Below are 24,966 nucleotides of genomic sequence, written 5' to 3'. Positions count from 1 at the left end.
AGCTCATAGCAATGCTATCATTCATTCGAAATATTTAATGAAATGATTCCCAAAGAAGGATTAATGGTGCATAATCTACCTGCGTTTTTTTGGTATATTTTTATATTGGAGTTCAATTTGTCAACATATAGCATAACACCCAGTGCTCATTCCGTCAAGTGCCCCCAACAGTGTACCTGAATGTTTTAAAAAAGATTTAACTTACTTATTCATGAGAGACAGAGGGAGGCAGACATTGGCAGAGGGAGAAGAAGGCTCCCTGCGAAGAGCCTAATGCGGGATTGGATCCCAGGATTCCAGGATCACAACCTGAGCCAAAGGCAGACACTTAACCACTGAGCCACCCAGGTGCCCCTACCTGCATTTTTAATAATCTGTAATGGAAACATTTTACATTAGTTTAATATGGCCTTTATTTAAGGATTTACATAATATATTTGTTCTAGAATTTAATGTCAGAAAACATTTTCTTCCAGATGAACTCATTTCGTTCTACCCAACAATTCGAACTGGATAAACTTTTCCTGTCTCCCCCTTTTTTCCTTCACTGGCAGGACATGCAGAACTAAAGGGATCAACTGCAAAACTCTTTTCTCATTGGATGGCTTTTGATGTGTGTCTCTTTTGTTATTTTTTAATTGTCCAATAATACCTATTTAGTTTTTAGGATTTGCAAAATTTAGCAATGTATGAGAAACAAGTATTTATCCATAGTTCTGCCAGTCAGTGATAATTACCGTCAACATTAGGGCTATATGTGTTTCTGGATTTTTTTTCCACTAGCATAATAAATATGTATATGCTGGCAATGGCATGGTATATGTATTTTATAAACTGCCTTTTTCTTATGATCATTTTTCTATGCTGATAAATATAGACTTCTAAAGTAATGTTTAATGGTTGCATAGCTTCCTAGGGCATGGGTGTATATACCATAATTTATTTAATGACACCTTTATTCGTGTCTTTAGTTTGTTTTTATCTTCAAATTATAAATATCCTTATTGTTTCTATTTTTTTTATTGTAAGCCCCTTAAAGTTCCCTTTCAAAATAGGCAGGAATAATGAATGAATGAAATGCTAGGAATAGCCAAGATACCTACAACTATAATCAGATTGCATTTACATTATCATGTATTCTTTATGGTGCCGTCATTGCGGAGATGAATAATTATCCTCACCCCCCCCCCCCCCCTTCGCAGCCAAAATGAGCGAAACTTCTTCCACTAGTGTTTCCATGATTCATCGGTCTTTTGAAGGTCAAGGTCCTCCTCGCCACCTGAGTGTCATGCATCCTGTTGTGGCCAAAAAAATCAGCTTCTACAAGAGCGGAGACCCACAGTTTGGCGGGGTCAAGGTGGTGGTCAACCCGCGTTCCTTCAAGACATTTGATGCTTTGCTCGATAACTTATCAAGGAAGGTGCCTTTACCTTTCGGGGTGAGGAACATCAGCACCCCTCGGGGAAGGCACAGCATCACACGCCTGGAGGAGCTGGAGGACGGCGCGTCGTACCTGTGCTCCCACCGTAGGAAAGTGCAGCCGGTCGACCTCGACAAGGCCCGCCGGCGCCCGCGACCGTGGCTCAGCAGCCGGGCCATCAGTGCGCATGCGCAGCGCTCCCCGCCGACCAGCATAGGCGCCGCCGGGGCTCCCGGCATGCTACGCGCCCCGCGAAGGCTTCTGGTCTTTAGAAATGGCGACCCGAAGATAAGGCGCGTGGTTATTGTGAACAGAAGGGTCACGCAGAGCTTCCAGGCTTTTCTGCAGCACCTGACAGAGGTTATGCGGTTCCCGGTGACCAAGCTGTATGCCACGGATGGAAGGAAGGTGAGTGTTCTGGGCGTTTCTCACGTCTGAGCTCGCGTCACGTAGGATGTGGGTGGAGGCCCCGGAGAATGAAAGGCTTCACGTGCACGTGTGTGTGTGTGTGTGTGTGTGTGTGTGTGTTCGTGTTCCCACCCTGGTGGGAGGGTACCGGCTCACGTGTGTGGGTGGCTCTACTGTTCTCTGGTCAGAATCCGAGGAAGCGATTGCCATGAGGGGCTCTTTTTAATCTCACACTCCCTCCCCTTTTTTGCCTTCCTTGTGCACCGAGTTGTATAATGGGTTGGCACAGAATCTTATCAGGACAATATTTCTTGAAAAGCCGTGGCCACTAGTGATACTGTTAGGTAGAGAAAGCATTTTTTTCTGCCATCTCTGCTGGTGTGAGGGTAGGTAGGTAGGTGGTGGAACAGAGGAGAGCTCCCCCTGCAGCTGTGAGCCTGTCCACCAGGCCCTTTCTCAGCTTGCTCATGGTAGAAATTAGCTACAGCTGGATATTTTGGTGGGGAAGGCAGAGGCTGAACTGACTTTTAAAAATATTTTTTAAGTTATGGCAGAAGACTGGTCACCAGGTAGTGTACAGGCCGAGTAATGATGTTGGTCTCACCACCCCCACCTTGATAGTTGGTAATTTTGTATACATTATTGGTGCCTACAGAATGCTTGGTGATGGGCAGCCCAGGTGGCTCAGCGGTTTAGCGCCGCCTTCAGCCCAGGGCTTGATTCTTGAGACCCGGGATAGAGTCCCACATCGAGCTCCCTGCATGGAGCCTGCTTCTCCCTCTGCCTGTGTCTTTCTCTCTCTCTCTCTCTGTCCCTCATAAATAAATAAAATCTTTAAAAAAGGAAAAAAAAAAAAAAGAATGCTTGGTGATATCTCTGTAAAGCCCTGAAGGTTTTTGATTCCATTCACTATAAAGTTGACATGGAAAGGGGGCCATAGCTGGCTCAGTCCACCACACTCTTGATATCAGGGTTGTGAGTTCAAAGTCCCACGTTGGGTGTAGAGATACTTAAAAAAAATAATCATAAAATCTTTTTTATTTTAAAGATTTTATTTATTTATTCATGAGAGACACGGAGAGGCAGAGACACAAGCAGAGGGAGAAGCAGGCTTCCCGCAGGGAGCCCACTGGGGGACTAAATCCCAGAACTCTGGGATCACGCCCTGAGCTGAAGGCAGACCTCAACTGCTGAGCCACCCAGGCTTCCCAAACATCATAAAATCTTTAAAAAAATTACGGTATGGAAAGAACAAAGCTTCATGTTGCTCATATAAGGACCTTAACTCTTTGGTTTCTTCTAGGTTCCCAGTCTCCAGGCGGTGATCCTGAGCTCTGGAGCTGTGGTGGCAGCAGGAAGGGAGCCATTTAAACCAGGAAATTATGACATCCAGAAGTACTTGCTTTCTGCAAGATTACCAGGGACCTCTCATCATGTATACATCAAGGGAAATACTAGATCAGAAAGCAGAAAGAGTAAGTCACTTAAATTTTTAGCCCTGAGTTGTGTGTTTTTTTTTTCTTTTGTTTTTAACCACAACATCAAAAAAACAAAAACAAACCCAAAACCCAAAGCAATCTATGCTTAAATGACCAATTTCCTTCATCACGTGAAAGAAAATGAGAGGATCAAAAACATTCTAAACTGAAATTGGTTATATGTATAGTTGAAAAGAGTCATAGAGATTGTATGATTTTTTTTTTTTTAGATTTTTCCAAATCAGTCAGTGATTAAGTTGATGTGGTAAGCCTTTATTTGTGTGTGTGTGTGTGTGTGTGTAATATAATACCTAGATAAAAAAAATTGCCAGCATTTCTTGATTTGGAGAGGAGCTTTATGGAATTTGTGTAAGTGACATCTGGTAGAGTTTTCTCCAGATTGTACCATGCAGCATCATAGCTGAGCGCAGCAGATTGAGTGACTGTGTTTTTAAAAATCTCTTAAGTACATATCAACTCCACTTTCTGAAGTTATTCCAGTAAAAATCACAGCCCTTGGATCCATTTTTTATTTAAAAAATTGATGTGATCATTCATGCTGGTTAATAATAATCTAGGTTGATGATTCCTTAGGAAATGCTGCACAATATAGCATAATCCTTTGGGTTGGGGAGAAAGAGGGCTTGTTGATGCTCAGAACTGTGGCATAAGCTGTAAATTCTCTATGCAGGCATGGTTAGTTGTATTATTCAGTGTGCTCAATATTTTAATCTCTATTCATTGTGCACACTTTTTTAGCTCTATGCTAAGGAATTTATTGCCATTTATACTTAAATTTTGGTTTTCATTTAGATGTGGAATAATAAACCCTTTGAGTAGTATTAATCTCTCTACTTACTGCTGAAGAGGGTGAAACTCCTCTGTTATGATATATTCAATAGATATCTCTTAATGTTTCTATTTTGTAGGCATTAGCTGCCAAATACCTGGTAAGTGTATGGTAGTACTATTTCACTGTGCTCATTTTACTAAGGTGATTTTACTATTTTGTGATATGGGCTGCTGAGTATGATTTTTGATGGTGCTAGGGAATGTGAGGGTTTTGTTAAGTTTTAATTTAAAAAATTTTAAGTGAGGCATTTTCATTGGCAATTTTGGTAAATGCATACAAAAATAAGAGAAAATATTTTTAGGTTTATACTCTGAAATGTTGAAGGTATTTGATTGATGCAAAACATATGTAAATCCATACAAACTGTTAATAAGAGTTTGATTGAATTAAAGAAGCTTGAATACTAAAGTTATCTTTAGAGACACACAGTAAAAAATAACTAAATATGTTGGCTTGTTGTCTAGCTGTTTTTTTTTGTGCCCTATGTCAAATGTACTAATTATGCAAAGTGAATGCTAAATTAGTAATTATTACTCAATTAATGTTTTTAAATTCTAAAAATGTTTTAGCTTTCATAATGCTATAGATGTCTCTCTTGGCTTTGCACAGGCAGGAAAATGAATATAACTGAATTATATTATTTGCTTTGTTTGCATAGGTAAGCAGCACTTAGACTCCAGTTTCAGTACTGGTAAACAAAACAACAAAACAAAATTCCACAAAAATCTTTATTTTTGCTAGAATCCTTGTCAGTTTCTACTTTATAATTTCCTTCTTAAAACTGCCTAATTAAACTCATTAAAATTCTATGAATCTCATTATTAAAGTAGGATTATAGGTTTTCTTTTTGAGAGTAGCTTGTAGAAATGTACCAGATGTTATAGTGAATTTAAGTAACCAATGAATAAGAGGTGAGAAACATATTAATAATCTTACTATGTATGATTTTAACTTCAGATATAGAGCTGCATTATAGTTTCAATAGGGTTTTTCAGACAAGTTTCTGAAACAAACCATGATTTACAATATTGTTTCTACAGAAGAATGTGTTGCAAGTTCAAACCAGCTGATTTACTGATGATATTTGGAAAATAAAACATCCATGCATTTAGGGCTGCCTAGCATCAATGTGAGGAAGGTTTGGTTTGTAATAAAGACTTACAGTGTATTCAAAAAAAATCTTACTATGAAATTTAGAAAATATGGTATTTTTCTTACCAATAACTTAATTTTTTTCTTTTCTTTCTTTGCTGCCTCTTCTATTGGATATTTATAACTTCTCTGTCTTCTGCATTTTGACATGGGACATCTTTTAACTCTTAAAATCTTGAAAGTGAGCACACATGTGCCTTCAAGCCCAAGGTCCCAGATTTATTCTGTTTCTTCTGGCAAAATGCATAATAATGATTGCTACTCAGACCATTCTTTTGCTTCTGAAAATTACTTGGCCTTGGAAAAAAATGATTCTCGGAATTTACTGATATACCCTTCTGAAGATGATATTGAGAAATCAATTATTTTTAATCAAGATGGCACCATGACAGTTGAGATGAAAGTTCGATTTAAGATAAAAGAGGAGGAAACCATAAAGTGGACCACTGTCAGTAGAGCTAGTCTTTCTCATAACAATGAAAAGTGTGAGGTAGGCTGTTTTCCAGGAAGAACAGATGATCAGTCATCTCATTTAAAGATTGCGGCATGCTCATTGTCTGCAGATGTCTCATCTCTGGAGAAAGACAATAATCAAGAGGTCAGTTTGACAGAGGAAATAAACACTCGAATAACAGATCAAGAGACTGAAACTTGCACTTCTGTTAGTTGGGAGAATGGTGCTATGGACACAAACACTGTCCAGGGGACTCAGGATCAAGCAAAGCATCATTTTTATAGGCCCCCTACACCTGGACCAAAGAGAGTGAGACAAAAATCTGTGAGAGGGAGTGTGACCTTGGTTTCTGAAACGGAAGTTGAAGAGGAAATGATTAGACAATTTTCCTATAGTGAAGCAAGGGAAGATGGGGAAAACAAATCTGAGTATCACATGTTCACACATTCTTGCAGTAAAATGTCATCAGTATCTAACAAACCACTGCTTGTTCAGATCAATAACAATGAGCAGATGGAGTCATCTTTAGAAAGGAAAAAGGAGAGCAGGTTGCTCAAGTCAGGTGCAATACGTGCTGGTGTAGAAATTACAAATCAGAAGATGTTAGAGATGTCTCATAATAATGGCTCGCCGCAGACTATATCAGAAAACTCAATTGTGGGGGAAGTTATAGTTGATAGTTTAACATCAGACAACAAAACTAATATCAAAATCTTAAGGCCTTATAGTAGGACCAGGGATAGATTCAGCCCTATTTTAGCAGATACGACTCATTCTTTAAGTAATGACTCTGGAATTGACAAAACTGTTTCTGAGATCCCAGCTTTGGTAGAGTCTTCCACTGTTACCACAAGAATTGACAGACTAATTAATGAATTTGCTCAGTGTGATTTAACAAAATTTCCAGCAAATGAAAAGCAGACTTCGTTATCTGTTGCCAGCAAAAAGAAGATGAAATCTCAGCAACAAGTGATAAATTCTAGGCATCAGATCCGGAAGATTGCAACCAAAGGAATTCTTAGTAAGAATAAGAGAATAAACACAGGACGTAGAATTGCACAGGAAATCATATTGGAGGGTTCAGATGGTTCCCTTAAAGGAGGAGTAGTTTGTGAGGAAGACCTCCATGTAAGTGATACGGTAATTGAATCAAATTATTGTTCCCAAAGTGATCTCAATCCTGTAAATTCCAAGAATTTCCATGTAAATAAATTAAATACTCTTCAGAATCCTAAGAAGTTTCAAGGACTTTTAGCTAAAAGAAAATCCAGACCACTAACCAAAGTAAGTTTAGGAGGACCTACAAAAAGAGAAATTGGTCAAGGAGATAAAGTATTTCCCCATAATGACTTTAGGTATTGCAAAAATAATTTTGAAGATCAAAATTTATTTCCTATGTTTAACTTCCTTGAGCAAAGACCCAGTGATTTTTGTGGACCACAGGGCCAAGCAGAAATAGCATCTTGGTATTTGGGAGGAATTACTAAGAAAAATTTAGTTTCAAAAGTTAATAATTCACACATAACTTTAAAAACTCAGAAGAAACAAAAAGGGGATAAGTTAAAATCAAGTACTACTGTAAGTAAACAACAAGTTACAACCAGGGCAAATTCCTTAGGTTCTTTGAAAAAAGCTGTTTTTCCTGAGGCTATTAGCCATCATTCAGTTCAAAATTATATACAGAGATGGTTGCAGAACACAAATCCACATTCAGCTTTGCAATCTAGAAAATCAGCTCCAATATACAAAAAGGATAGGAGTGTGGTAAGTTGTAACAACAATGGTTTTGCAGGAACTAAGTCCCACACAAGTTCTGGAGAAGGAAATAATTTTGCTAGAGAAAGTAACAAGTATATAACTAAAAATGCCAGTTTGACAGAAAATCTAGGTAAAAAGGTAGGTAAATTTTTTGACAAAGTTAACAGTGAAGAACTTTCTAAAGATCTCTGTGAGAACCAGGTTGAATCTCTGAATGATGCTTGCTTGCTTCCCTTGCATGAAAATTGTGCTTTGTCACAGTCAGCTATTGATGATCATAATACTAAAATCCAGGTATGTGCTGAAAAATTAGGACCAGAGATAAGCCTTGTTTACCAAGAGATAAATGTAGCTACAAAAAGGCACAGCGTAGAAGCTGCCATTCAAGTAGATCTTACAGAAGAAGACACTTCAAAAGACCCTTTACCAATCTTATTGCTTCGCCAACTGCAAGCTTTAGTTCCTAGTATTCATAAGACTCAGAATGGAATTACTCAAATGCCAGGTTCACTTGCAGATATTCCCTTCTCTTCCCCAATATGTAAGTCTTATACTAATGTTCTTCTAGCTTGGCTTCTGGTACTAACCTTAAAAGGAAGTATAAATAGCTTCTGTCAAGGTGATGCTCACAAGACTACCAACAGAGCTTCAGAAATACTTGGATTATTGGAGGTCCTAAGGCATACTGCCATCACAGAGGAAGCTGATGATTTGAAGGCTGCTGTTGCCAATTTAGTGGAATCAACCACAAATCACTTTGGACTCACTGAGAAAGAACAAGACATGGTTCCAGTAGGACTTTCTGCAAATTGTTCCACACCCAACCTTCATAGAGTTCCTAAGTGCGTTGAAAATGAAAAAACACAGAAAATCTCTTCAGGTGGAGGCCACTCTGCCAGTGAGCACTGTGGCCCTGAAGCCTGTGTTTCAGAGTTGACTTGTTCATGTCAGATGTGCATTGTGAATAAGACCTGTCCTCCAAAAGAGACTTGTAACCTCAGTGACATTTTTTGCCCTAGTGATGGCTGTACTGTTGATCAGACCCCCATGAATAAGGCTTGTTTCCAAGGAGAGGTCTGTTCACTTACTGATGCTCTATCTTCCCACAGGGCTTGTGCTCATGAAGAAAACCATAGTCGTAAGGCAACTTGCCCAATTGATGAGGCCTACATTCCCAACAAAATCTGTAACACCAGTGATTTTTTAATTTTTAAAGAAAACACATGTACTGATAATTTGGAATTGACTGAAGAATTAGAAAGAATAAATAAAGTTCAGAAAGATCTAAATGTTTTGGCAGACCCTGGGTGTAAACATAGCTTTAATATATTGGTATCAGACCAGAATATCAGCAATTTAAGCTACTCTAGCTTTCCCATAAATGAAACTGAACCAGAATTTGATAAGGAACGTAGTTCTGTAGCTGAATTGAAAAATTATTCATTAAAGACATTTCAGGGTAAAAATGCATATACATCCTCTGATAAGGAAGACTCCAAGACTTCTGAAGAACCAGGCTCAATAACCAATAGCATGACATCAAGTGAAAGAAACATTTCAGAATTGGAATCTTTTGAAGAATTAGAAAACCAGGACACTGATACCTTTCATATGAAGGTAAATGCAAGAGAGCAGGCCGCTGAAGAATTGATCCAAAAAGAGTTAGAGGCTAGTAAAAATTTGCAATTGATCGATGGCTCCAGAAGGAACATTACAGAAGAAGAAGAAAGAAATGGTATAATTTGCGAGGCAATCCGAAGGAGGCTGGCAACACCACCATCTTTAGTGTTTTGCTATGATTCTAAGCAAAATACTGAAAAGGACCTCAATGAAGGAGAAACTAAAATGAGAGTAAAAATGATGGTGAAAAGCGTGGAAATTGGAAGTTATTCAGAGTCCTCTCTTGATTTTAAAAATGACTTCATAGGACCAGTGACTTCTGATTGGTCTGAATTTAGACCAAGCAGTGAGAATGAGCAGCCATATAAAACATCCAGTGATGGCCCCAATGGCAGTTGTGAGGAAATTGTTCAAGACAAGGACTATAATAAAGGATTTGTTAAAAGGACAATAGAAAAACTTTACAGTAAAGGGGAAATTATTAAACCATCTTTTTTTTCTGGGTCTATACACAGATCTCAGGTTTGTCCTTATAATTCTGTTGAATTTCAGTGTGCTAGGAAAGTAGATCTTTATGATTCTGAAGGTCAGTCATTTGGCTCTTCTGAACAGCTCTCTAGTAATTCATCTATGTTGCAGAAATTTCTAGAAGAAGGACAAGATAAATGTGACTTTAATGATGTGAGGGCCAATTATCATGGAGGAGACATTTTAGGACATGGTACAAAACAAAACGATCATAACAGAATCATCAGAGACATAGAAGAAGGAGTACTGATTGATAAAGGAAAGTGGCTCTTGAAAGAAAATCATTTGTTAAGAATATCATCTCCTGAAAATTCAGGCTTATATGGCAATGCAGACACCATATCAGTGGATACTCTACTTAATAATGACAATGAAGTACCATATTCCCATTTCGGAAATTTGGCCCCAGACCCAACCATGGCTGAGCTGTCCTCTTCAGAATTGGAGGAATTGAGTCAACCCCTTGAACTGAAATGCAGTTATTTTAATATGCCTCATTGTAGTGATTCTGAGCCTTTTTGTGAGGATTTGCTAGATGTTCAAAATAAAACTTGTGCCAGGGAGAGAATACCAGTTCATCATGCAGAGGAGAAGGCTAATCATAAATCAGAAAGAGTATGCACATCAGTAACTCATGGCTTTACATCTGCTGGTAACAAAGTTCATCCTGTCTCTGATGATACTATTAAAAATCAACCTTTGCCTGTTAATAATGCAATTCATGGTGCACTTCAGGAAGGCGACTCTCTGGATAAACTCTATGCTATCTGTGGACAGCATTGCCCAATACTAACTGTTATCATCCAGCCTATAAATGAGGAAGACCGAGGATTTGCATATTGCAAAAATTCTGATATTGAAAATTTCTTGGGCCTCCATTTATGGATGAAAGTACATCCATATTTACTACCATCAAACAAAACCATATTTAGAGATGCTAACAATAAAGCAAATGGTAGAAAAGCATTTATTGATAATGCCTTTGATGATACATTTGACTTGATGGATAAAAGAAAATTAAGAAATTTAAAAGGAATTAGTTCATTGGGCTTAGAGGAAGAAAATAATTTAAAGAAATTTCAATTATATTTAAAGAAAAAGTTTTGTGTGAATTTCTTGCACACATCATTGTTGATTGTGGATAATAGGAATTCAGATACACGTGACTCCATTAATCAGACAAATGAAATCTTTGAAGTAGTTGATGAGAATAATAATTTCTTGAATAGCAGATTTCAGAACTCAAGAACAAATCTCAACCAAGTAGTAAGAGAATGTAGTGACTTCTTTTTTGAAATGCATGGTCAGACTTGCCTATTTTACCAAGTTGAAACATCCTTAAATATTAGTAACAGAAATACAGTAGAAATATTTTATGTATTTGAGGATGAAAATCTTTTTATTTGGGAAGAGGAAAGCCAATTTGATCTTGAAAGCAATGATGAAGATTTATAATTTTAATATCAGCACAGACTTTTAAAATCAATACATTTTTTCCTCATAATGAGATGAAACATCTAGAATGGGCATAGACGAGATAACCTTTAAAAATTTCCCACTTCTTTAAAATGAGCTTATTCTAGAAGCTTGCACTTGGATAATCTGATTTGACTTTCATTATTCTGCTGTTCATTTTTCCAAAAATTAGAGACTCAGTTTTTATTGTATTATTTTTGAAATTTTTGTGTTTGTTTTTCCCTGAACATATGTAACTTCCTAGAACTGATTCTTCTTTCAGGACATCACAAAAGCCCTAAGGACAGGAATTAGATATTTTTTCTCTCCTTTTATGTTGTTTACTTTAGTGCAAAATGTGTATTGGTGAATAAAATATATTGATGAATAAATAGAATAGACATAGTCTCAAAGTGTACTTCATTTATTAATTTTAACTGCTGATTTAATAAAGGCATGAAGGTAAGATCTCACAACAATCTCCTATTTCTTGTTCCACATGTGTTGAATCTGGTTTCCTCAGAACGTCTAATGAACTCACAAGCATTTCCAGAGGACAGGATTCACCAGTTCTTTTCACAATTAAAAAAAAATGCTTTACTACTAAGCTGTCTCTCTAGTACTTTGCCTAGAAAATATAATCTTTTAAACAGTAGTAAAATGGTAAGAAATCCAAATAGGTCAGAATAAAAAAGAGGAAAAACTTAGGGCAGCTCAGGGAAGCAAAAGGAGCTGGAATGTTTTAACTTGGGAAAGAAAATTTAAAATTTAAAATTCTCAAAATTGGAAAAGAACTGCTATGAAGAGAAACTTGACATTTTTTAATGTTTCAACTGCAATTAGATATAAAAACACGTTGCCTAGAAGGATAAATAAATTTGATTAGACTATAAATTGCCTCTTTTGAATACTTGAGGTATTTTGCTTGGGATTATCCAGGGAACCTTTTAAGATTCCTTTCACTTCATGACTATATGATAGTACAGAAACACATTTGTTTTAAAAAGATTTTATTCATTTATTCATGAGAGACATAGAGGGACGTAGAGAGAGGCAGGCTCCATGCAGGGAGCCCGACATGGGACCCGATCCAGGGACTCCAGGATCATGCCCTGGGCCAAATGCGGACACTCAACCACTCAGCCATCCAGGATTCCCTAGAAACAAGTTTTATAAAACATTGAAATAAAAAAAAAATAAAAAAAAATAAAACATTGAAATCTATGTTTCTTGTGTGGAACTGCCTCAAAGTAGAACAATTAATGGTGTTTTTGAGCCACATACGGAGGTGCTAAAATAACTTAAATTTGGCATTGAGTAACTAAAGGTAAGTAATTACATAAAAAATACCTTTGGTTTCAGCTCTGCATGAGGCATAAATTCATAAAAAACTATGAGTTGCTATTTATTTCACCAGATGAAGCCTATCTCTATGTAGAGTATGCTTTTTCTACATTAAGTGATAGGATTTTCTCATTGAAAAGTAGAGATTGCTATGTTATGTAAGCTTCTGTAATGACCAATGAGAATTTTGTTCAAATAAAAGGGCTAAAATTGTGGAGAAATAATAGAAGATGGATAATTAATGTTAATTTTGTGCCTATTTTATAGTAGGGTCTATGGTAGTCTTACAGATTGATTACGTGTAATCTTTCCTCATAAAGACACTGAGTTTGGCTTTGCTATACTCCCTTTTTATAGGTGACAGAACCTAGAGTAAGGGAGGTAAAGCACTTTCATCAGTGGTGCACAGTATCATGTCAGAATTTGAACCCAGACCTTTGTGCTTGAAAATCAAAGCTATTTTTATTACACCTTTATTTTTTTAATGTGAGGAAAAAGTGGTAAAATGTTTAAAAAATTGGCATCTGCATGGCTCAGTCTGTTAAGTGTCTGACTCTTAATTTTGGCTCAGATAATGATCTCAGGGTTGTGAAATGGAACCCTGATCAGGCTCTATGCTGAGCGTGGAGCCTGCATAAAATTCTCTTTCCCCTTCTTCCTCTGTCCCTTATCCATATATATGTAAAATCAGTGCTCTCTCCAGAGAAGGAAATTAATTTGGAAAGAGAATGATATTTAGGTGAATCAAGGAGATTGGGGAAATCACATCAGCCAGGAGCTTTTAGGAAAATATGGGATGTAGTATATGGTTTTTACCAATTATACTACAAATGTTATATTAATGCAATAACACTAGTAGGTGGCCCAGATGATATTGGGAATAGAATTGAGAGTGACATGTGAATTAGTAATGCATGACTGTGTAATGTACTATTTGAGATGAATGGGTTCATATGCATTATATTCTGAGATTTGGATCCACATCGTCTATCATGTTTCTATCCTGGTTCTAGCATATTGCTTGGGACATGGTAAGCACCTAGTAAATGTGTTGAATGGTTAAGAAATGCTTTTTCTTTATGCCTTGTTATCTTCAAATTGATACATATAGGGGGATATGAAAAGATGCTAAGAGGTAGAGCTGAGTTTTTTTTTGTATTTTTTGAAGCAATATTTCAGTCATTAAAAACATCTGTGAAAGTGATTTTTTCTTTTAAACATTAAAATGAATTTTAAAAAATTTTCACCAGACTTATATTAAAAACATATCTTGTAACACTGTGAAAGAAGACTAAATGAAACTTCAGAAGAAATTTAAGAATTTTGCACAGATTTAAAGGTGAAGTGTCCGAGGTTGAGGATGGGATCTGAGCCTATTGTGTTCTGGATAATGTAGCCAAGTTCAGAATCTTGGAATCTAGGTGAAATGATGTAATTATTGTTTATGCCCACAAGATGTCAGCTGCGCTATGCTTTCCTGGAAGCTCAGTCGCTGAACTCAGAAAGAGGCTTGCATGGCTAAAGGGAGTGCATCAAGGACTGAGACAGTCCCTGGGCAGTTTGCTTCTGCTTCAAAGAAAACTAAAGACCAAATTGTACAAGCACCCCTCCCCACAAATCTTAAACCCAGATGTCATATCAGGACTCAGAGGAAATAGTCTGTTTGTAGCAAGGAGCTGAAGTTCAAAAGTAGAGGAGTTACTAAGAAAAGTGCAAGATCTTCAATAATCATCAGAGTTGATTACAAGAAAAGCTGAATTTGGAGCATCGGGATAACCCAAAGTCCTAAGTCCAGTTGAAACTAAGTTAATGAATCTTTAGTTTGTGGGTAGGGGTGATTTTTTCCATGGTTTTCAGATATTTTATATCAACTTTTCAGTGACAAAATATGTGTCCTATTTTCAAGGTTTAAACTGAGATATCAAAGCAATGTTTCATGTTTGTACCACTCATTTTGTTAGTTTTCTCATCTGTAAAATGGGGCTACCACGTTAAAGGTCTTATCTGTAAAATAATTTTAAGCTGCCTTATAAGATTGTTGTGAGAGGGTCACTTAAGAGTATGATGGAAAAGGTATTAGCACAAAACTTGGCACACTGTGCTTAATACATTTTAGCTGTTTTGTTTAGCATTTAATACATTTTGGCTGTTTTGTTTTTATTTACAATTTAATTTTTTTTACCCTTAAAAATTGAGATATAGTTAACACAGTTAACACACAACGTGACATTAGTTTCAGGTTTACAACATAGTGATTTGACAACATTATACTTTGCTTACTACAAATGTAGCTACCATCTGTCACCATGCAATGCTATTATAATACCATTGACTATATTCCCTATGCTGTACCTTTCTGTCTTGTGACTTATTAATTCTGTAACTGGAAGCCTGTACCTACCACTCTCCTTCACTCATTCTGCCCGTCCCTTTGCCCCTTGTTCTCTGGCAACCACCAGTTTTTCTATGTGTTTATGGGTCTGTTTCTGCTGTTTTGGTTGTTTCATTTTTTTAGATTCCACATTTAAGTGAAATCATATGGCATTTGTCTTTATTTGACTTCTCTTACTTAGTGAAATGCCCTCTAGGTCCATCTGTGTTGTTGCAAATGGCAACATCTTACTCTTTTTTTATGGCTGAATAATATTCTGTTGTGTATGTATACCACTTATTTTTTATTCTATTAATGGAATTTGAATGCTTCCATATCTTGACTATTGTAAATAATGTTGTGATTAACATAGTAAATATATCTTTTTGAATTAACGTTTTTGTTTTCTTTGGTGGAATTACTGGGTTATATGGTATTTTTATTTTTAATTTTTTGAGGAGCTTCCATAATGTTTTCCACAGTGGCTGTACCAATTTACATCTCTCCTATCCCTTTACTTCACATCCTTGCCAACACTTGTTATTTCTTATCTTTTTTTAAAAATGATTTTATATATTTATCTGAGAGAAAGCAATAGATAGAGCATGAGCAGTGAGAGAAGGGCAGAGGGCAAGGAAGAAGCAAACTCCCTGCTGAGCAGAAAGCCCAATGCAGGACTGATATCCCAGAACCCCTGAGATAATGACCTGAGCTGAAGGTAGACACTTAACCAGCTGGGCCATCCAGGTGCCCTAATTTCTTGTCTTCCTGGTACTAGCCATTCTGACAAGCATCAGGTGGTATTTTATTGTGTGTGTTTTTCAAAGGATTTTTTTTTTTTTTTAAGTAATCTCTACACCCAACATTGGATTTGAACCTAAAACCCGGAGGTCAAGAGTTGCCTGGTCTACTGACTAAGCCAGCCAGGTATCCCTCATTGTGGTTTTAATTTGCATTTCCCTGATGATCAGTGATGTTGTGAATCTTTTCAAGTATTTGTTGGCCATCTATATGTCTTCTTTGGAAAAATGTCTATTAAGGTCCTCTGCCCATTTGTAATCAGATTATTTGTTTTTTTGGTGTTGAGTTATATTATTAGTTATTTATGTATTTTGGATATTAACCGCTCATTAGATATATTACTTGCAAGTATCTTCTCCCGTTCACTGTGTTCCTTTTTTTGGCATGTTGACAGTTCTCTTTGCTATGCAAAAGTTTTTAACTTTGGTGTTGTCCCAATAGTTTATTTTTGTGTTTGTTTCCTTTGCCTGGGGAGACATGTCTAGAAAAATGTTGCTAACAGCAATGTCAAAGAAATGACTGCCCCTTTTTTTTAAAAAAAAAAAAATGTATTTGACAGAGAAAGGGAGAGAGACAGAAAGCGTGAATGCACCAAGTAGGAGTAGCAGAGGGAGAGGGAGAAGCATGGGGCTTGTTTCTAGAACCCTGAGATCATGACCTGAGCTGAAAGACAATTAACTGACTGAGCCACCCAGGTACCCTGACTGCCTTTTTTTTTTTTTTTTTAAGTAATTTGTGTTTTTTTAGGTCTCATATTTAGGTCCTTAATTCATTTTTTAGTTTTTGTGTGGTATGAGAAAGTGATCAGTTTTCATTTTTTGCATGCAGCTTTCCAGTTTTTCAACATCATTTATTAAAAAGACTGTCCTATTCCTTTTAAAAAAATTATTTATTTATTTATTTGTCCTATTTCTATGGCATATTTTTGCCACCTTTGCTGTGGATTAATAGATCATATAGGTGTGGTTTTATTTCTGGACTTTTCTGTTCCATTGATTTATGTGTCTGTTTTTGTGTCAGTATCATGCTGTTTTGATTACTTTAGCTTTTGTAGTGAGTGTATCTTGAAATCTGGAATTGAGATACCTCCAACTTTGTTCCTCTTTCTTAAGATTACTTTGGCTTTTTTTTTTTTTTTTTTCACTATGAAAATGCTTTAATGGTGGCATCTGTACAGCATGTGACGTCCAGACAGGAAAAAGAGCAAGTGCACACAGAGACACGGCTGTCAGAGAACAGGTTGTGAGCGAATACAGAGTTCACACAGCTTCCACGCGCTTTACCAGGTATCAGCTCTAGGCCACCTCCTCCTCCGCCTCCTCCTCGAACTCCCCCTCCTCCTCTGCCGTGGCATTCTGGTACTGCTGGTACTCAGACACCAGGTCATTCATGTTGCTTTCGGCCTCTGTGAACTCCATCTCGTCCATGCCCTCACCCGTGTACCAGTGTAGGAAGGCCTTGTGCCGGAACATGGCCGTGAACTGCTCTGAGATGCGCTTGAACAGCTCCTGGATGGCTGTGCTGTTGCCAATGTCTTTTGTGGTTCCATACAAATTTTAGTATTATTTGTTCTAGTTCTGTGAAAAATGTTGGTATTTTGATAGGGATTTCATTAAACCCATAGATTGTTCTTAGAAGCATAGAGATTTTAAGGATGTTAATTCTTCCAATCCATCAACATGGAATATCTTTCCGTTTGTGCTTTCTTTTCATTTGTTTGATCAGTGTTTTGTAGTTTTCAGAGAATAGGTCTTTCAGCTCCTAGGTATTTTGTTCTTTTTGGTGCAATAGTAAATGAGATTTGTTTTTTTAAAATTTTTCTTTCTACTATTCGTTACTAGTGTATAGAAATGCAGCTGATTTCTGTATATTATCTTGTATCTTGCAACTTTAATGAATTCATCAGTTCTAATAGTTTTTTGTTGGAGACTAAGGCTTTCTAAATATAGTATGTCATCTGCAAGTATTGATAGTTTTACTTCTTATTTACCAATCTGGATACCTTTTGTTTATATATTTATTTTTCTTGTCTGATTGCTGCAGCTAGGACTTCAGTGCTATGTTGAATAAAAATGGTTAGAGTGGGTGTTTTTGTCTTATTCTTGATCTTAGGGGAAAGAATTTCATTTTTCACCATTGATTATGATGTTAGCTCTGGGTTTGTCTATATGGTCTTTATTATGTTGGGGTATGTTCTCTCTAAACCCACTTTGTTGAGAGTTTTCTTTTTTAAAAAAATTATGAATGGATGTTGCATTTTGCCAAATGCTTTTTCTGAATCTATTGAGATAATCATATGACTTTTATCCTTCTTGTTAATGTGATGTATCACATTGACTTACGAATATTGAACCAGGCTTTTCTCCCTGGAATAAATCACACTTGATTGGGCAAATAGTGTTTTCAAATGTATTGTTGAATTTGGTTTGCTAATATTTTATTGAGGATTTTGCATACATGTTTCTCAGGGATACTGGCCTGTAGTTTTGTTTTTGCTTTTGTTGTTTTTTTTTTGTAGTGCTTTTGTCTGGTTTTGATATCAGGGTAATGATAGCCTCATAGGACAAATTTGGAAGTTTTCCTTTTCCTATCTTTTGGAATAGAGAAATATAGATATTCTTTAAATGTTTGGTAGAATTTGCCTGTGAAACCCTTCAGTCCAGGACTTTTGTTTGTAGGGAAATTTTTTTTTTTTTTTGTAGGGAGATTTTTGATTACTGATTCATTACTAATGACCAGTCTCTTTAAATTTTCAAATTCTCCCTGATTTAGTTTTATGATGTTTCTAGGAATTCATCCTTCTATGTTGCCCAATTCATTAAGATATAAATTTTCATAATAGTCTCATCATCCTTTTGTATTTCTGTGGTGTTGGTTGTTATTTCTCCATTTTTAAATTTTGAGTCTTCTCTTTCTTGCTTTGTTTTTATGATGAATCTGAGTAAAGTTTATCAATTATCCTTACCTTTTTAAAGAACTAGCTCTTGGCTTCATTGATTTTTTTCCTATTATTTTATTAGTTTCTGTTTAAGTAATTTATGCATTAATCTTATGATTTCCTTCTTTCTACTAGATTTGGCTTTGTTTATTCTTTTTCTAGCTCCTTGAGATGTAAGATTAGGTTATTATTTGACAATTTTCTTGTTTCTTGAGATAACCTTGCATCACTATAAATTTTTCTCTTAGAACTGCTTTTGCTTTGTCCAAAAGATTTTTGGATCATGTTTTCATTTTCATTTGTTTCCACTTATTTTTTTGTTTCCTCTTTAATTTGGTGGTTGATTCATTCATTGTTTAGTTGCATGTTGTTTAGCTTCTGTGTGTTTTTTTTTTTCCAGATTTTTTTCTGTAATTGATTTCGTTTCATACTGTTGTGGTTAGAATAGATGCTTGATATGATTTTAGTCTTCCTAAATGTATTGGGACTTGTTTTGTGGCCTAACATGTTATTTATCCTGGAGAATGGTCTGTGTACACTTGAAAAGAATGTGTATTCTCCTGTTTTTGGATGCAATGTTTGGTATATATTTTTTAGTTAATCTGGTGTAATGTGTCATTCAAAGCCAATGTTTGTTGAATTTCTGTCTGGATAATCTATCTACTGAGGTAAGTGGGGTGTTAAAGTTCCCCACTATGATTGTATTATTGTCAATTTCTCTTTTGATGTCTGTTAATTTTGCTTTATGTAGTTAGATGTTCCTGTGTTGGGTGCATAGATATTCACAATTGTTATATCCTCTTGTTTGATTGATTTCTTTATCATTATGTAGTACTATCTTTGTCTCTTGCTACAGTCTTTGTTTTCAAGTTTATTTTGCCTAATAAGCATCGCTCCTCCAGCCTTCTTTTTTTTTGCTTACGTTTGCAGAATATATGTTTTTCTATCTCATCACTTCTGTTCTGTATGTGTCTTTAGGTTTGAAGTGAGTCTCTTGTAGGCAGTGTATTAAATGAGTCTTGGTTTTTCATCCATTCAGTCACACTATATCTTTTGATGAGCATTTAGTCCATTTATATCTAAAGTAATTATTGATGGGTATGTACATATTGCCATTTTTGTTTTGTGATTATTTTTGTAATTCTCCTTTGTTCCCTTCTTATTTTCCTGCTTTCTTCCCTGTGGTTTGATGGTATACATTGTTGTGCTTGGCTTTCTTTTTTGTGTATCTATTACAGATTTTGATTTGTGATTACTGTTGGGTTCATATATAATATTTTATGCATATAGCAGTCTGTATTAAGCTGATGTTGTATTTTATATCTTTTTATTTCATGTGTCCCTTGACTTTTATAGGGTACATATATAATATTTTATGCATATAGCAGTCTGTATTAAGTTGATGTTGTATTTTATATCTTTTTACTTCATGTGTCCCTTGACTGATTTTTATAGACATACTGATTATACTACTTTTATATTTTAACCTTCTGGTTGGATAACTGGTTCTGGTTTTATAACTGATTAATTTACTACCTTACTAATGTTTGCTTTTACCTATAAAATTTTTTCCTTTCATAATTTTCTTACTTCTAGTTATGGCCTTTTCTTTCCATTGAAAAATGCTCTTTAACATTCTTGTAAAGCTGGTTTAATGGTGAGGGACTCTGTTAACTTTTGTTTGTGTAGGATCTTGCCTCCTATTCTGAATGGCAACCTTGCCAGGTAGAGTATTTTTGGTTATAGATTTCTTCCTTTTAGCACTTTAGATACATCATGCCACTTTCTTCTGGCTTGCAAAGTTTCTGCTGAAAAATCAGCTGATAGCATATGGTGTTTCTTTTGTATGTAATGGCTTTCTTTTTTCTTGTTGCTTTAAAAATTCTGTATCATTCAAATTTCCTTCAGGTTTTTGAAAAAAAAATTCTGTATCATTACTTTCTGCCATTTTATTAATATGTATCTTGGTGTTGCCCTCCTTTGGTTCACCTTCTTCGGGGGCTTTCTGTGCTTCCTGGATCTGGATGACTGTTTCCTTACCTAGATTAGGGAAGTTTTTAGCACTATTTTTTCAAAAAAAATCTTCTGTCCCTTTCTCTCCTCTCCTTCTGGGATTCCGATAATGTGAATGTTAGGCTTGATAATATCACTGACCTGTTTTAACCCATTCTAATTTTTTATTACTTTTTTCTTTTTGCTGTTCAGTTTGGTTGCTTTTTAAAATATTATTTATTTATTTATGATAGACATAGGGGGGGAGAGAGAGAGAGAGAGAGGCAGAGACACAGGCAGAGGGATAAGCAGGCTCCATGCCAGGAACCCAACATGGGACTTGATCCCGGGACCCTAGGATCGCGCCCTGGGCCAAAGGCAGGCGCCAAACCGCTGAGCCACGCAGGAACCCCCAGTTTGGTTGCTTTTTATCAACTTGTCTTCCAGATTGCTAATTTGTCTTTTTGTATCCACTAATCTGCTGTTGGTTCTATCTAGTATATTTTTAAATTTCAGTTATTAAAACTCTTCAGATCTGACTGGTTCTTTTAAATGTTTTCTATCTCATTGTTGAAGTCCTCACTGAGATCATCCACTGTTTTCCCAAGTCCAGGAAGTATTTTTACAAATTTACTTTGAATTTTTTGTTAACCATATTGCATATCTTTGTTTCATTAGCTCTTTTGCTGTGATTTTGTCTTGTTCTTTCATTTGTGCCATATTTCTTTGTTTCCTCATTGTCTAGCTCTCTGTTTCTTTTTCTTTTTAAAGATTTTATTTATTTATTCATGAGAGACACAGAGAGAGAGAGAGAGAGTCAGAGACAGATAGGGGAGAAGCAGGCTCCATGCAGGAAGCCTGATGTGAGACTCGATCCCAGGATACCAGGATCATGCCCTGGGCCGAAGGCAGGTGCCAAACCGCTGAGCCACCCAGGGATCTCTCTAGCTTTCTGTTTCTATGTATTAAGTAGAATCCCCTGGTCTTGAGAGTAGTGGCCTTAAGGAGGCCACTACTGGAGGTGTCCTGTAGCACAATCCCTCCTGGTCTCTAGAATCAGGCAATCCAGGTGTTCTGTGTGGGCTGCATGTATGCTACTATTGTGGCTGAGCCACTATTGCCTTCAACCTAGCCAGTGGCATTGACCACTTTGCTCACTCTAGGTGTCCTGAAAAGAGTTTGGTCCCTGTGCTATTGAGAGACTTGCCTGAAGTCACTGTGAGCTCGTTGGTGGATGGGGCCAGTGGTCAGACAAACTATCTGCAATCTGCCTTTCCACCTCAGCTGCAGGTGCACCAAAGGACAAGGCTTGCTCCCTTGGCAGCCAGCTAGGAGGATGGGCTTTGAGAACTACAGGCTCACTGGTATCTGGAGTTATCTATCCCCTCCCCAAGGCAGGAATCATTTTGCTGGTTCCTGCTAGGGTTGCTTGCACAGTGTGGTTGGGCAGGACCTGCTTTGAACAGATGTTTCCTGAGGCAAGTAGGTTGGATGGAGCAGGTCCACAAGGGAACACTAGGGTAGGGCATGTGGTGCTAGCAAAGTAGATGGAGAGTGTTAGCATTGACTCCTACAAACATCTGGCTATCTAGACGGAGGAGAAATGGCATCTGGTAGTACTTTTGGTCCTGGAGAAGTCTCCTGAAAATCCGTACCCCTCCAGTTCATGTTCTAAGATTAGTCAATAAATCTTCACATATACCCCATGTGATTTTCAAACTGCTGCTGCTTTGCTGTCTCTCAGGCTGATTTTTTATTAGGCTGGCCCTTTAAAAGTGGGGACTCAGTTTCTTATTGCCCTCCAGTTCTTGTGGCATTAAGTTTACTAATTTTTAGAGTTACCGGAGTTAAGCCCTGCTGATTTTTAAAGCTCCTGAAGTGAAGCCCCATTGGTTTTCATAGCCAGATGTTATGGATACTCGTCTTCCCAGTGTAGGTCCCGTGTGCAAGATGCCTAGTGTGGGGTCTGATCTTTTTGCTTGTCTGTGCTTGGGGTGCCCCTTCTGTTTGTAGATGGTCTTGCCAGGGGTTTAGAACCCAAGTCTGTCTGTGCCCCTCTTACCTTTTTGATATGGCCTTCTCTCTACAATTAACTGGAAAGTTTTTTTTGCCAGTCTTCAGATCATTTTCATAGTGTGTTGTATAGATGTAGCTGTTCTCAGTTTATCTGTGTGACAAAGTGAGCTTATTATCCTCCTAATTTTTTTATCTTCCTCAATGATCTCATTTTAGCTATTTTTTAAAAAGCCATTATTGTTAATGACTTTTAAAAATATGCTTTAAAATTTTTTATTTATTTATTTTATCAAGCAGCTGGGTGGACTCTGGCTGTTGGCATGCACTACTGTGGCTGTATAGCAGTGGAGGCCCATGTCAAGAGTCAGGCTGAGAGCATGCATAGCTGAGTGGCTTACTGTAAGTGAGCCCAGTGGTGTGGGCCAGTAACAGGAAATTGGGTTGGAATCAGGCCTGCAACCATCAGTGGGATCATTGGTGTGCACCCTTGTGGCTACAGGGTCTTCCCAGAGGCATGCACATGGCATGGAGATCAGTGATGAGCATCAGCATTCAGGGCCACAGCTGGCTGGGCTAGCCAGAGGTGAGCCTGATGGTGTAGGCCAGAGACTAGAAATAGGGCTAAGTCTGGGCCTATCGGTAGCTGTGGGGACCTTGGCAGTTAATGTGCACTGATATGGCCCCAAGATCTTGCTATGGGCAGATACATGGCAGTAGAGACTGGTGAAGAGAGTCGGGCTATTGGAGTACAAGTACAGAGCTAGAGGCCAAATAAAGCTATATTTTCCTTTTTGTGTGGTTGTTTTCGGGTGTTTTGTTCACTCTGTTGCTAAAATTTCTTAAATGGACTTCTGAGCTCTCCCAGAGCTGTTTTTGTCCTTGGATAGCTGTCTAATTGTTGATCTTCATGGGGGGATGGAGACTGGGTCTCCTACTCTACCATCTTGGTGATGTCTCTCTCCTGTAAGAGTAATATTGATGAATACCTGGAATCTCAAGACTATCACCCAAATAACAGTGTTTAAAGGGAACGGTGAGTCAATATAAATTAAAATAGGATGTGAGATTCATGGAGAAACATGACTTGCATGTCACAGGAATTTATTATATTAGGACTGATAATGGTTAGTATGAAATAAATGACATTAAATTCTTAATTTATATTCAGATAAATGAAAATATATATGTGCACACACACTTATTGCAAAAAATATCCCACTTTTCTTATAAATGTGGTGTAGAAAATCCAAAAGAATAATTCCACCTCATTTATATGATACTGGGAATACTTTGAGACTCCCATCTAAATATAAGAATATTAGGGGCAGCCCCGGTGGCTCAGCGGTTTGGCGCTGCCTTCATCCCAGGGTGTGATCCTGGGGACCCTGGGGTCGAGTCCCACGTCGGGCTCCTTGCATGGAGCCTTCTTCTCCCTCTGCCTGTGTCTCTGCCTTGCTCTCTCTCTCTCTATCTGTCATGAATAAATAAAATCTTTAAGAAACTATTAGTGGGAATTCTCTCTCAAAAAATTAATTTATTATGTGAAGAAAGACTTGGACCAACAGAGAGCTCTCTAGATTTGTTATTTCATGGCTTTGCTTACTTACTTCCCATTCATTCATTATTATATACCACTGTCCATACTGAGCTCTGTACTATGTTTCATAGAACTTATGCCCCCTTTTTACCCTTCCAGGAGGTATGGTATAGTAGTATAGTACGATATGAATTCAGGCTGATTCACTCTGTTTCTTCAAAAGGTTACTCTGGAGTTACTCTGATACAGCTTGTTTGGCAGTCCACCTAGTAGAATTATAATATAGACTTTGACCTGGTCTAAAATGGGTTAATATAAAATGTCTAAATGGTATGAAGGATGTGGCATGATATGGAACATCTTCATACTGACTTAACCCTTGGGTCTTGAATGAGATAGGAATGGGATCCTTGGTGACTGCCTAATTGGCAGATACCTGCAGACAGTGGGTCCACTAGTTTCTGTAGGGCATTAAGAGCTAAAACCAGACCTTGGGCCTGCTATGGCAGGTTATCCAGCTCAGAAGTTCTACTTCTTTGGATGGTAAATACTTTCCCTCGTATTTTGATTTTTTTATTAAAGTTATACATGTGTAACTAGTTTTGAAAAATCAGGTAGAAATAGAAGGCTCAAAATAAAGAATAGTAGACCACTTTCTTACCCTTTACATAACGAATTCCCACTCCACAGAGGCATCCACCTTTAAAACTTTTAGCACTTCTATTTATTTCTAAAACATTTTTTTCAATTTCAGATTTTGCTTATTGAACTTCTCCACCTCCCACCTTCTACTTCTGTCCCTGTTCCTCCCGATATTATTTATAACTTTTAAAAATCACTA

General features: G+C 37.1%; 1 protein-coding gene and 1 long non-coding RNA gene across 3 annotated transcripts in view; one reads left to right on the top strand and one right to left on the bottom strand.

Moving 5' to 3' along the window:
- The window catches only part of LOC140620401 (uncharacterized), a 35,268-nt gene extending 33,680 nt beyond the window's left edge, over positions 1-1,588 (bottom strand). For both annotated transcript variants that reach the window (XR_012020192.1, XR_012020193.1), the window contains exon 1: positions 1,431-1,588. This is a non-coding gene — a long non-coding RNA (uncharacterized lncRNA). The remainder of the gene's footprint in view (positions 1-1,430) is intronic.
- Positions 1,208-14,608, top strand: LOC140620397 (oxygen-regulated protein 1). Its single transcript, XM_072804608.1, has 3 exons — positions 1,208-1,828; positions 3,132-3,303; positions 5,494-14,608. Exons 1-3 carry the CDS (start codon positions 1,208-1,210, stop codon positions 11,124-11,126), a joined length of 6,426 nt encoding a protein of 2,141 aa, XP_072660709.1. The 3' UTR covers positions 11,127-14,608.
- Positions 14,609-24,966: the final 10,358 nt, after the last annotated feature.

Source organism: Canis lupus, chromosome 28 (genome assembly GCF_048164855.1).
Source record: "Canis lupus baileyi chromosome 28, mCanLup2.hap1, whole genome shotgun sequence".
Lineage (NCBI taxonomy): Eukaryota > Metazoa > Chordata > Mammalia > Carnivora > Canidae > Canis > Canis lupus.
The sequence above is the reverse complement of the archived record's forward strand: the minus strand, read 5'-3'. Positions and strand labels throughout refer to the sequence as shown.

Bases quoted from the DNA above. Each gene is read 5' to 3' on its own strand.
- LOC140620397 (XM_072804608.1), top strand. From the start codon at position 1,208: ATGAGCGAAACTTCTTCCACTAGTGTTTCCATGATTCATCGGTCTTTT. The intron at 1,829-3,131 runs GTGAGTGTTCTG...GGTTTCTTCTAG, and splicing joins ATGCCACGGATGGAAGGAAG to GTTCCCAGTCTCCAGGCGGT. The intron at 3,304-5,493 runs GTAAGTCACTTA...AAATCTTGAAAG, and splicing joins TAGATCAGAAAGCAGAAAGA to TGAGCACACATGTGCCTTCA.